Source organism: Rhinoderma darwinii, chromosome 3 (assembly GCF_050947455.1).
Source record: "Rhinoderma darwinii isolate aRhiDar2 chromosome 3, aRhiDar2.hap1, whole genome shotgun sequence".
In the NCBI taxonomy this organism is placed as follows: Eukaryota; Metazoa; Chordata; class Amphibia; order Anura; family Rhinodermatidae; genus Rhinoderma; species Rhinoderma darwinii.
Window position 1 is genome coordinate 290,079,160 of NC_134689.1, and position 13,066 is coordinate 290,092,225.

The window sequence follows — 13,066 nt, forward strand, 5'->3', positions numbered from 1 at the left end:
GTAATACATAACATAATACATTACAGAAAGTTATATAGTCTAACAATCTTTAAAGGGAATGTGTTGCCAGAAAAACATGTTTTTTTTTTAAAAATTAAACATTTAGTGTGTGGGTGATTAAACATTGTTCAAATTTTTTTTATTTTTTTCACGAGTCAGGAAATAGTCAGGAAATATTATAAATTAATTCTAATTTATAATACTACCCATTTTTGGTCACTAGATGGAGCTATTCCCAAAATTGCAGCATTGCAACAATGGGTTAAAAGCCCTCGCTCTAGTGAGCTCTCAGCATCCCCCCCTCCTTTATCCTGGCTAGTGCCGGGATAAACGAGGGGTTTGAACGGTGTAACCTCCTACGCTGTGTGTCGCCATTTTTTGAGCTAACACACAGTGTAGTAGGTTTACATACAGTAGTAAACACACACAAACACGAACATACATTGAAATCTCTTACCTGCTCCTGCCGCCGCGGCTCCCTCCGGCCCGTCCGCTCCGTTTGCTGCCGCTGGTCCAAGTGCACAAATCCGGAAGCCGCGACTGGAAGTAGTAATATTACTGTCCGGCCGCGACTTCCGGTCCACAGGAAAATGGCGCCGGACGGCGCCAATTTCGAATTGGACTGTGTGGGAGCGGCGCATGCGCAGTTCCCACACAGACGCCGTACACTGAAGTCAATGGGACGGGAGCCGTTCGCAGTCCCTATGGGACTGTGGCTGCCGTATTCCATGTCTGTATGTGTCGTTAATCGACACAGACAGAAATGGAACAAAAAATGGCAGCCCCCATAGGGAAGAAAAAGTGTAAAAATAAGAAAAAGTAAAACACAAACACACAAATGAATATAAACGTTTTTAATAAAGCACTAACATCTTTAACATATAAAAAAATAATTTGTGATGACACTGTTCCTTTAAATTGTATATAATTAGATAGGATCGTGCACATGTGTAGATATCACTACACTTGAGGGACTCACCGAGAATAAGGATCCGGCTCCAACGTAAACACAAAACGTGCTGCAATCACCATTGTCGAGCTGTCAGAAGCATTAGAAGCATTAGTATTCGTGCTGCGCATGTCACGCATGCGCAGTCACGAAGGGAACGCCAATCGGCCATACCCGAAGAGGGCAAATGCCAATCATAGACATGCGAAGAAAATCCACAATGAGAAATGGAATTTTAGGAGTGAAGGGGAAAAAACCTTTATCACTCCTATTTGATACAGGAAGACAATATGTACTAGAATGTCAAATATGTATATGCGTATATAAAGAGACCTCAGTCTATTACGTAGAGGATTAAATACAGAACCCTGAATCACGGGTATTCTGAAAAGATAAATCAACTCCCGATAGTGTATACATATATATATATATATATACACATACACACATATATATACACATATATATACACACATATAGCGCAAAAATTGCACATATTGCATAGTTGTACATTTCTAACTCAAACCACATGTCAAATATTGGCGCGTCTCAATGCATTTGAAAATACAAATTATAGTTGTCGAGATTTTCAACAGAAAATACAATAAGCATATTTTTTTATTATAAATGAGCCAGTCCCAGTATCGGTGAGTCGATCAATGCCGCGATGTGATATTAAAATACGTGATCTGTGAATAAAGAAAAGTCTATTAAAAACATGTAATAAAATTTTGAAAAGGACATGAAATGGTAATCAATCCTAATCCCAAGGAAGACATGGATTGAATATCTAATGTAAGAGGTGTAACTGTATGCAAAATTTATTTAATAACGGTATCCAGAGGAAACTCAACGTTTAAGCCACCTGGTTTAAGTGTACCCAATCTGTAAATCTACTGCAACTCGCGGCGTTTCAACAATCTAACTCTATCTAACCTCTTACAAAAAGAGGTTGCTACTCTGACCGTATGCATGCAGGAAACTGATGCAAAATTGAAATCTATTGTCTCTAGTCAAGAATTTGACAACATCAACACTGGCATCAATACATATTTGGCCAAATTCAAATCTGACCTTGAAGATGTAAAAAGAAAAAAATGGTATCGTGACGCAGACGATTATAGTCGCGGACGAGTCTATAATTGGCAACAAGATGATCTGAAAGGATTGGGTACAGCGGCTAAAGATACTAGAAAGAAAAATGGACATTCTGACAACACAAGGAACCCTGGATATATGAGATCCACTGGAGACATATCTTTTTTAGGTGGGACTCCGGGGATGACCACACCGGTGGGAGACGCAACACAAGGGGCGGTAGGCGGCATCGTCGAAAGGGGATACCAGGCATCGAGCAATCGACCCCCAGTAACACGGGGAATGAACCTCAAGAAACGGACTTAGTGGTAAATATTTCTAGTAAAACATTGTCTGTAACACAATTGGGGGTATTAAGTAAAGGTCTCTCTTTCTGTCCGAATAAAAAAACGGATTGGTTTCAGGTTGAAGCTGACCTCTATAATTTTTTTAGGAGTGTTAAACTCAAAATGTGGTTTACCAATAATTTACCCATTCCTAAGACCAAGCTTACTGAATTAGAGCTAAAAAATTTCGGTCTATACAATTACAGTGCTTTTGTTCCATCTTTCACTGAGTCTGGGGTTGATGCCTTTATTAATGTTGTGAAAAGAGATATATGCAATTTGAAATCTAGATATGAGGATGAAACATTCAAATATAGTAATTTGACAAAGGATGAGGCTGCGGCCCTTGATGAATTGATCCATGATGACAGTATTACTATCAAACCGGCTGATAAAGGCGGGGCTACTGTCATCATGGATACCTCACAATATTTGAAGGAAATATACCGCCAGCTTGCAGACACAACGATCTATATACCAATCTCGTATGACCCTAAATTTGATATCTCCAGGACTATTCAAAACGCTATCAATGACGCCAGTAATGGGGGCCTCATTGATGACGACTTGAAAAAATTTCTGATTGTCGAAAATCCCATTACCCCCGTGATATATATATTGCCTAAAATTCATAAAACTCTGACAGACCCGCCAGGGCGACCGATCGTCTCTGGGTCTGACTCTAATATAGCGGTCTGACTCCAATATTTTCTAATATAGCGATTTTTCTTGACAGATGTCTAAGGGAATTTGCTATGGGGACACGTTCTTATATACGGGACACAGCAGCTTTTTAAATAAATTACAGGAGATTAAACTTGATGAAGGAGCGGAGGTCATCTTGGCCTCCTTCGATGTTACTTCGCTTTACACATCCATACAGCATGAGGGTGGATTGAGAGCCGTTGAGATACTATTACAACAATCAGATTACTCTATTGAATGTAGATCCTTTATATTATCACTTTTGGAAATTATTCTATCAAAGAATTATTTCCTTTTTCGTGATCCGTTTTTTATCCAATGCCAGGGAACTGCCATGGGCTCCAACATTGCCCCTACATTTGCCAACATATATATGCGTTCACTCGAGGAGGATCTTGTCTATGTGTCCCACCATTTCCGGCATGTGCTGAGATGGTGGAGGTACAGACGATGTCTTCCTCGTCTGGATTGGCAGTTCCTCTGAGCTTACGGATTTCCATAATTTCTTGAATACCATAGATCAGACAGTGAAGTTTACATTGGTCAGTTCCAAAAGTACTTTGCAATTTTTGGATGTGCTAGTGGAACTGAGTGGAACTACATTCTACACTGATTTATTCGTTAAAACTACGGATAGGAATAGCTTACTGAGATATGACAGCTCACATCCTAGAAAAATGATTAATTCTTTGCCGGTTAGTCAACTTATGCGAACCAAGAGAATCATAGATAGACCTGACAAAGTTTCTGTTGGCCATGATCAGATGATGGACAAGTTCAAAGCCAGAGGATACCCCAAACGTATATTAGAACAGCACAGACGTAGGGTAGATTCTATCCCTAGAGCTGATCTTTTACAGGACAGGATACACAGGGATCAAAAACGTATCCCATTTATTACCACTCATACACAGATGAGTAATCGGATATATGATGTTATACGGTTGCATTGGCCCATGTTGGGTCGGTGTTTCCCACATGTAGAACCTTTCAGAAGACCGCCCCTGTTCACTTACCGTAGACCACCCAATTTGAGAGATAAGTTAGTCAAATCGGACTTTGGTCCATCAAGAATTAAACAACAGACTTTTTTATCTTCCCCCAGGAAGGGCTGTTTCCCATGTCTCAGTTGTACGAACTGCACGCTTTTTGTCAAGGGCAGTCAGTTTGTGCATCCTGATACTGGTAAACTATTCTTCATCAATTACTTTTTGACATGCAATACTGAATTTATTATCTATGTACTCCAATGCCCTTGCCGTCTCCTGTATGTAGGAGAAACGATACTTGATGCTAAAACGAGACTGAACCAACACCGCTATACTATACGAAAAAAGAGACTTGACCTTCCGGTCTCTAAACATTTTTCTGATTTTAAACACGGTGAAAGAGACTTGAAATTTTGGATAGTAGATCATGTACCCCCACTACGCAGGGGTGGCGATAGAGTTAGATTGTTGAAACGCCGCGAGTTGCAGTGGATTTACAGATTGGGTACACTTAAACCAGGTGGCTTAAACGTTGAGTTTCCTCTGGGTACCGTTATTAAATACATTTTGAATACAGTTACACCTCTTACATTAGATATTCAATCCATGTCTTCCTTGGTATTAGGATTGATTACCATTTCATGTCCTTTTCAAAATTTTATTACATGTTTTTAATAGACTTTTCTTTATTCACAGATCACGTATTTTCATATCACATCGCGGCATTGATCGACTCACCGATACTGGGACTGGCTGATTTATAATTAAAAAATATGCTTATTGTATTTTCTGTTGAAAATCTTGACAACTATCATTAGTATTTTCAAATGCATTGAGACGCGTCAGTATTTGACATGTGGTTTGAGTTAGACATGTACAACTATGCAATATGTGCAATTTTTGCGCTATATGTGTGTATATATATGTGTGTATGTATGTATATATATATATATATATATATATATATATATATGTATACACTATCAGGAGTTGATTTATCTTTTCAGAATACCCGTGATTCAGGGTTCTGTATTTAATCCTCTACGTAGTAGATTGAGGTCTCTTTATATACGCACATACATATTTGACATTCTAGTACATATTGTCTTCCTGTATCAAATAGGAGTGATAAAGGTTTTTTCCCCTTCACTCCTAAAATTCCATTTCTCATTGTGCATTTTCTTTGCATGTCTATGATTGGCATTTGCCCTCTTCGGCACTGGCGTAGCTATAGGGGTCGCAGCGGTCGCAATTGCGACCGGGCCCCGAAGCCAGGGGGGCCCACGGTCCCCCGCACCACATCAATAAAAAGTTACCATAGTAACATACTTTACTTACCTTCCTAGTTCCGGATGGCTGCGGAGGTCCTGACGTCAGGCGCTGTGCGCAGCGCATGACGTCACAGCGCTATGCGCCGCGCACAGCATCGAGATGACAGAACTCCCGACGCGGCCGAAGAGGAAGGTAAGGTTAGCCCTGACTGGCGGGGTCCGACTCCCGGGTCCCGCCAATCAGCTGTTTTGAAGGGGCCGCAGCACTCGTACGAGAGCTGCTCCCCTTCATTCCTGTCACTTCATTCCGGTCACACTGTGAATCGGTGTCGGCGATTCACAGTGTGGGCGAGTAGTGAAATGAAGGGGAAGCAGCTCTCGTACGAGTGCTGCGGCCCCTTCAAAACAGCTGATTGGCGGGTCCCGAGAGACACATCAGCTATTGATGGCCTATCCTGTGGATAGGCCATCAATGTTTAGGGACTGTACAACCCCTAAGCCTACGATGTATCAGGCTTAGGGGGCCCATGAGACAGGATCACAGATTGTGTGATCCTGTCTGCTGGGCCCTGTATCTAAGCCAATCACATGGTAGGCTTAGATACATGGCCCATGTGTGATTCTGTCTGCTGGGCCCTGTATCTAAGCCAATCACATGGTAGGCTTAGATACATGGCCCATGTGTGATCCTGTCTGGTGGGCCCTGTATCTAAGCCAATCACATGGTAGGCTTAGATACATGGCCCATGTGTGATCCTGTCTGGTGGGCCCTGTATATAAGCCTACCACACTGTAGGCTTAGATACATGGCCCATGCGTGATCCTGTCTGCTGGGCCCTGTATCTAAGCCAATCACATGGTAGGCTTAGATACATGGCCCATGTGTGATCCTGTCTGCTGGGCCCTGTATCTAAGCCAATCACATGGTAGGCTTAGATACATGGCCCATGTGTGATACTGTCTGTGGGACCCTGTATCTAAGCCTACCACACTGTAGGTTTAGATACAGGGCCTCAGCACACAGTAATCTTATACTGTATAAGATTACTGTCTGCTGGACCCTGTATCTAAGCCTACGTTGTGGTAGGCTTAGATACAGGGTCCCACAGACAGTATCACACATGGGCCCTGTATCTAAGCCTAACACACGTGTTACTAATCATTTTTTGTGTGTTTTCTTACAGGTTCGGTCGTTGGACTACGTCGGATTCCAGGACTACTTCGATGACGGCTTTTTTTTTATTATCAATAAAATGGTTAATGAGGGCTGTGTGTTTTTTTTTTATTTCAATAAAATATTTTTTCTATGTCTTTGTGGTTTTTTTTAAACTATATTACTACCGCCTTAGTAATGGCCGCCGGCTGATTGACGACGTCCATTGCTAAGGCGGGGCTTAGTGTTAGCCGGTGCAGAGGCGAACACTAACCCCCTTTATTACCCCGGTACCCACCGCCACCAGGGGTGCTGGCAAGAGCCGGGTACGATCCAGTACCTGACCATCTGTAGTGCTGGTCGGCCACTGGGGTGGCCGCAGGCTGGTACTATCAGGAGGGGAAAGGCCAAAAACAGTGGCCCTTCCTACCCTGGTGATGCTAGGCTGCTGCTGCTTTATTGTATCTGGCTGGTTATGAAAAATGGGGGGGACCCCACGTCATTTAAAAAAAAAAATAATTGGAAAGAACGATGTGGGGTCCCCCCCAATTTTCATAACCAGCCAGATGCAACACAGCAGCAGCAGGCAGCATTACCAGGGTGGGAAGGGCCACTGTTTTTGGCCTTCCCCAGCCTAATACCAGCCTGCGGCCACCCCGGTGCCTGCCCGTCACTACAGATGGTCGGGTACTGGTTCGTACCCGGCTCTTCCCAGTACCCCTGGTGGTGGTGGTGGGTACCGGGGTAATAATGGGGGTTAGTGTTGGCCTCTGCACCTGCTAACATTAAGCCCCGCCTTAGTAATGGAGGTTGTCAATCAGCGGGCGGCCATTACTAAGGCGGTGATAATAAAGTTTAAAAAGATACAAGCACATAGAAAAAATATTTTATTGAAATAAAAAAACACAACCCTCATTATCCATTTTATTGAGAATAAAAAAAACGCCGTCATTGAAGTCCTCGTATCCGAAGTCCAACAACCGAACCTGTAAAAAAACACAAACACACAAAAATAATCAGTAACACATAAAGAAGCAAAATTATTATTCTTACCTGTCCTGGGTCCAGCGCTGGAGCCGCAATGTCAGCGAGCTGAGCCCTGTATCTAATCCAATCATGTGTGATACTGTCTGCTGAGCTGTGTATCTAATCCAATCATGTGTGATACTGTCTGCTGAGCATCTAATCCAATCATGTGTGATACTGCCTGCTGAGCTGTGTATCTAATCCAATCATGTGTGATACTGTCTGCTGGGCCCTGTATCTAATCGTATCTTGTGTGATACTGTCTGCTGAGCTGTGTATCTAATCCTATCATGTGTGATACTGTCTGCTGAGCCACTGTATCTAATCGTATCATGTGTGATACTGCCTTTTGAGCCACTGTATCTAATCCTATCATGTGTGGTACTGTCTGCTGAGCCACTGTATCTAATCCTATCATGTGTGATACTGTCTGCTGAGCTGTGTATCTAATCCTATCATGTGTGATACTGTCTGCTGAGCTGTGTATCTAATCCTATCATGTGTGATACTGTCTGCTGAACCACTGTATCTAATCCTATCATGTGTGATACGGTCTGCTCAGCCACTGTATCTAATCCTATCATGTGTGATACGGTCTGCTGGGCCACTGTATCTAATCCTATCATGTGTGATACTGCCTTCTGAGCCACTGTATCTAATCCTATCATGTGTGATACTGTCTGCTGAGCCACTGTATCTAATCCTATCCATAGTTTATAGGGTCATAGTGCTATAGATATGCTATGCTGTCTCATACACACACTTTTTTTTGGGCGGACACATATGTATTGGGGCTATTTCCCCTGACATTTTAGGCCCTGAGGGTATGTTCACACGACAGCGTCTGTTACGGCTGAAATTACGGTGCTGTTTTCAGGAGAAAATAGCACCGTAATTTCAGCCGTAATGGCATGTGCAGGTGTCTTTCGCTGCGTCCATTACGGACGTAATTGGAGCTGTTTTTCTATGGAGTCCAAGGAAAACGGCTCCATTTACGTCTGAAGAAGTGACAGGCACTTCTTTGACGCGGGCGTCTTTTTTACGCGCCGCCTTTTGACAGCGGCGCGTGAAAAAAAATGACCGTCGGCACAGAACATCGTAAGACCCATTCAAATGAATGGGCAGATGTTTGCCAACGCTTTTGAGACGCATTTTCGGACGTAATTCAATGCTAAAACGCCCGAATTACGTCCATAAATAGGGTGTGTGAACCCAGCCATAGTGACGCCCCGGCTGCTAGTGCTGCATTGTTGGGTCACTTAGGAGACCCAGCGATGCAGCTGAAAGCTGCGGACCATCGGCCATGAGAAGTTTGCGGGGGGGGGGGGGGCCCAGTAAGAATTCTTGCATCGGGGCCCATGAGCCTTTAGCTACGCCCCTGCTCTTCGGGTATAGCTGATTGGCGTTCCCTTCGTGACTGCGCATGCGTGACATGCGCAGCACGAATACTAATGCTTCTAATGCTTCTGACAGCTCGACAATGGTGATTGCAGCACATGTTTTGTGTTTACGTTGGAGCCGGATCTTTATTCTCGGTGAGTCCCTCAAGTGTAGTGATATCTACACATGTGCACGATCCTATCTAATTATATACAATTTAAAGATTGTTAGACTATATAACTTTCTGTAATGTATTATGTTATGTATTACAGTCCTGTTGTGATAGTATCTTTTTAACACATTCCTCACTCATTTAATGTTGCATATATGAATTCACTATGTACCTTTTGGCAACCTTATATGTGTTGTAGCATTTTATTGGCACTACTTTTTTATAATATTGGTTCTCCTATAAATGTGTGGTCATGACATGCATCTGTTCACTTGAGAAAGGCTCCTGAGTTGAGCTGAAACGTCGTGTGTATATGGACCAATAAAGCACCTTTTTCTACTTTGCTTATACCTTGGAGTGCTGCCTGATTTTTGGATTCTATATATATATATATATATATATATATATATATATATATATATATATATATATATATATATATATATATATAGATAGATAAATGGATCCAGCAGCACCGGTATAATGTGGGTGCAAGCCCAAAGGGATAGACCATGATCCCAATTACACAAAGAGCAAAAATCAGGCAGCACTCCGTTTATGAAGGTGAAAAAAAAAGAGGGTACTTTTATTGTCCCATAGGCAACGTTTCAGCTCCTTCCCCTGGAGCCTTTCTCACGCTTGAGAAAGGCTCCAGGGGAAGGAGCTGAAACGTTGCCTATGGGACAATAAAAGTACCCTCTTTTTTTTCACCTTCATAAACGGAGTGCTGCCTGATTTTTGCTCTTTATATATATATATATATATCTTAACGGCGCCTGCACACAAGGCAGTGTTTTGGTGATTTTTTGCAGCGATTAACTCAACGACCGCCCACTGTCTTTTGATGGCAGGCAGTGTAGGTCCTCAGTCTGCAGCAACATCTTTAGGCATAGCTGCAGTGGAGGGGAGTGAACTCTTCACTCTGGGCTCCTGCACTAAGAACAAGCTATTACTAACAGCTCCTGTTCTTAGAGAAGCCTCCTGCTCCATGGCTGGGATCGAAGGAACCTCAAATCCCGGCTATAAAACCTATTGTTTGCCAGGGTCCTTGACTGCTGCCTTAACAGTGGGGACAACACCTTCAATCAGGTCACCAGGTTTCCCAGTTGACTCAATCGCCGACTGTAGGACCCCACTTAGAAAGAATCCCCAGGGCTGTCTATTCAGGAAGCCTGCTGTTAGGGCACACTACAATTCTGTTCATAGATGGTGACATAGTTTATTGATTTCCTGCAGTATATATTTTAAACACATACCCTTTGTATCTTTTAACATTGTATATAGCTGAAGTCTACTATGTCATTATCTATATTACTTTGCAGACCAGGCAATGCTACCCAGGGGAGGACACAGACATTAAAACGATCCTTGTGCTGAGCTCACCAGCAGCTGATTTTCAGACAAAGAACATCTCTCATGACTTCCTAGAAGAACAGTACAAGAAGTTTTGAGATCACCTCCTATAATAAGCTATTTGGGGAGCTATACAATTAATGTGCTAGGTGAACACTGTTTCTTCACTGTAGGAGTATGCCCAATTTGCACCCCTTTGAAAGGACTTGTCCTGATAGCAGACACCTAACATATAAAATGATTATAGGATCTCAATAGACATAAAGGCAGCATTAAACCTCCTTGGCATCTAGAAAGGCTAACCATGCAGTATTGTCTGCTTCTGCTTTTATTCTCTTTGCTCAAAAATGTTGACGTCACCAACTAAAACCAAGATTGTATAGAACAGTAAAACTTAGAAACTCGCTTACTGAGTAATAAGGATCCACTAAATCTGAACTGCATACTACTTTATAAAAGGGCCACTAATATTCTAAAAGTATACCAACTTATGTTTACAAGCCACTAGGTGAATCAGAAAAGGAGACACATTATTGGCTACACATACCTGTAAGATGAGGAGAAAAAGAAAATATGCATTGGCAACCCGCTGGAACTGTTCAAATAAATTGATAGGCAAGAACGTGATGATGTTGTACTTGGATGTCTTGATGCCATTATTCTGGAAACACATGAACAAGCTGGTTAGTTCATCAGAGAATCTGCTTTATTGTATCTCTGATATAGAACAGGTCATAGGTCAAGTTCCCAAAATGTAATTGTATAACTGGAATCTGTATTAACCATTTTTTCTTTAACATATGAACACATTAGATTAGATAATGTGAAATTCTGATCCATGAACAATGAAACTGAACACAATGCACGTTAATGGAACATGAAATGTCTTGTATGAATTTCTTTATTATTATAAGTATCAGTGGAAAAAAAAGATGACTCCAGCGTGCAAAAGCTTATAAGGGTATGTTCACACTGCTAAAACAGCCGAAAAATTGGAAGCAGACAGGAAAAACGAAAAAGAAGTGCATGTCACTTCTTGATACGTTTTTGGAGCCGTTTTTTATTGACTCTATAGAAAAACAGCTCCAAAAACGGCCGTGAAAAACGCTGTGAAAAACGCGACTTTGAATAAAAACGTCTGAAAATCAGGAGCTGTTTTCCCTTGAAAACAGCTCCGTGTTTTCCGACGTTTTTAAGCAATAAGAGTTTATGAGCAATAATTTATCAAGCTACCAATAAACATTTGATTGAAGTTGTCAGATCTTGTCATTTTCAAGCTGATCATTGCCAATCTGATAGTTTATGATTGCCGGAACCCTTGGATGTCTCTTATTGAAACTGAAGTTTACTTTTGCGGGATACCTCATGAAACCTTGGGCTTGGTTCAAACTGTGCGTTTTTGTTGCATTTTTCGTTTTGGTAGATAAACTCCAATGTCTCTCAATAAAAGTTAATGAACCAAAACCTATGCCTATGATCATTTAATTCAAAACCAGGTTACAGTTCAAACATTTAAAATTAGTTTTTTTTAGATGCGTTTCTTTTAGCTGCGTTTGAAATGCTGCAAAACACAACAAAATCATGCAATGTGAACCCAGCTTTAGGGCTTGTCCACACTTAATGGGATTGCTGCGTATTTTCTGTCCGGAATTGCTGATGGAAAATATGCAGCAGAATACAGTAGCAGCATAGTGTGAGATTTAACAAAGCTCATCCACATGCTGCGTAAAATTTCCGAGCAGAAATTCACCTGCGGTGCGTATCTTACGTACAGCTTACCAGTATCCTAACTGATACTCGGCCAAAGTTTTTAAAAATCTGGGGTCTGTGGATAGCCCATGCCCATCCATACTTATACAAGTGAAAGGCTGGCAATTGACAACTATGTAATGAAGTCAAAACACCCTCCTGATCTCCTTCCTTGTCCCTTCTACCTCTCTCCCTCCTTTCTTTCTTTCTTTTTTTCCTCTCTTTTTCTTCTTCTTACTACTCTCTTACTATTCCCCATTCTTTTACTCTTATATCATTTGATTTAGTTATGCAGCGACATTAGTACAATATACTGTACCATTGTATTCTTGAAGTTTTTACGTTTATCCAAGGTTGTCTACCTCTGTACTTCGTAAGATAAAGCAAAATTGCAGTTACTGTGACAAACCACAGAACTTCCTGTAGAGGGCGCTCAAGAATCACAAAAGTTCTCCAGATAAAAATTGTACTCCGAGATAAATACCACGATGTAGTGATTTTGATTCTACGCAAACATGAACATATGTAGCAGAATTATATTGAGAATACAAATCTAAATAAGACAAGGTATTAATTTAAGAAATAGGCTGCATACAAAAGAATATTCATATTATTTTCTAATGCATAAAAGCAATTTACATCATTACAATTCACAATTATTCTTAGAATTACAATAAGGCTATGTTCGTACAGGGTGGATACGCTGCATTTTAGTACACAGCATATCCGTCTTGGAACCTGCAGCGAATTCTGCCCGAAAAACCGCGCCGAATTGTAATTCAGTTTTTCGGGCGGTATCTCCGCTGCAGAAAGCATTGGCTGGAAAAAAAAAAAGTTTATACTTACCCCGGTCTCCGTTGTCAAAGCGACACTTTCCTCTGTTCTCGTACTGGCT

At 41.5% G+C, this 13,066-nt stretch overlaps 1 protein-coding gene across 3 annotated transcripts in view; it reads right to left on the reverse strand.

Moving 5' to 3' along the window:
• The window catches only part of ATP8B4 (ATPase phospholipid transporting 8B4 (putative)), a 257,001-nt gene that overhangs the window by 175,201 nt on the left and 68,734 nt on the right, over window positions 1-13,066 (reverse strand). For all 3 annotated transcript variants that reach the window (XM_075858039.1, XM_075858037.1, XM_075858038.1), the window contains exon 5: window positions 10,970-11,083. In XM_075858039.1, the coding sequence (XP_075714154.1) occupies window positions 10,970-11,083 (114 nt within the window). The remainder of the gene's footprint in view (window positions 1-10,969; window positions 11,084-13,066) is intronic.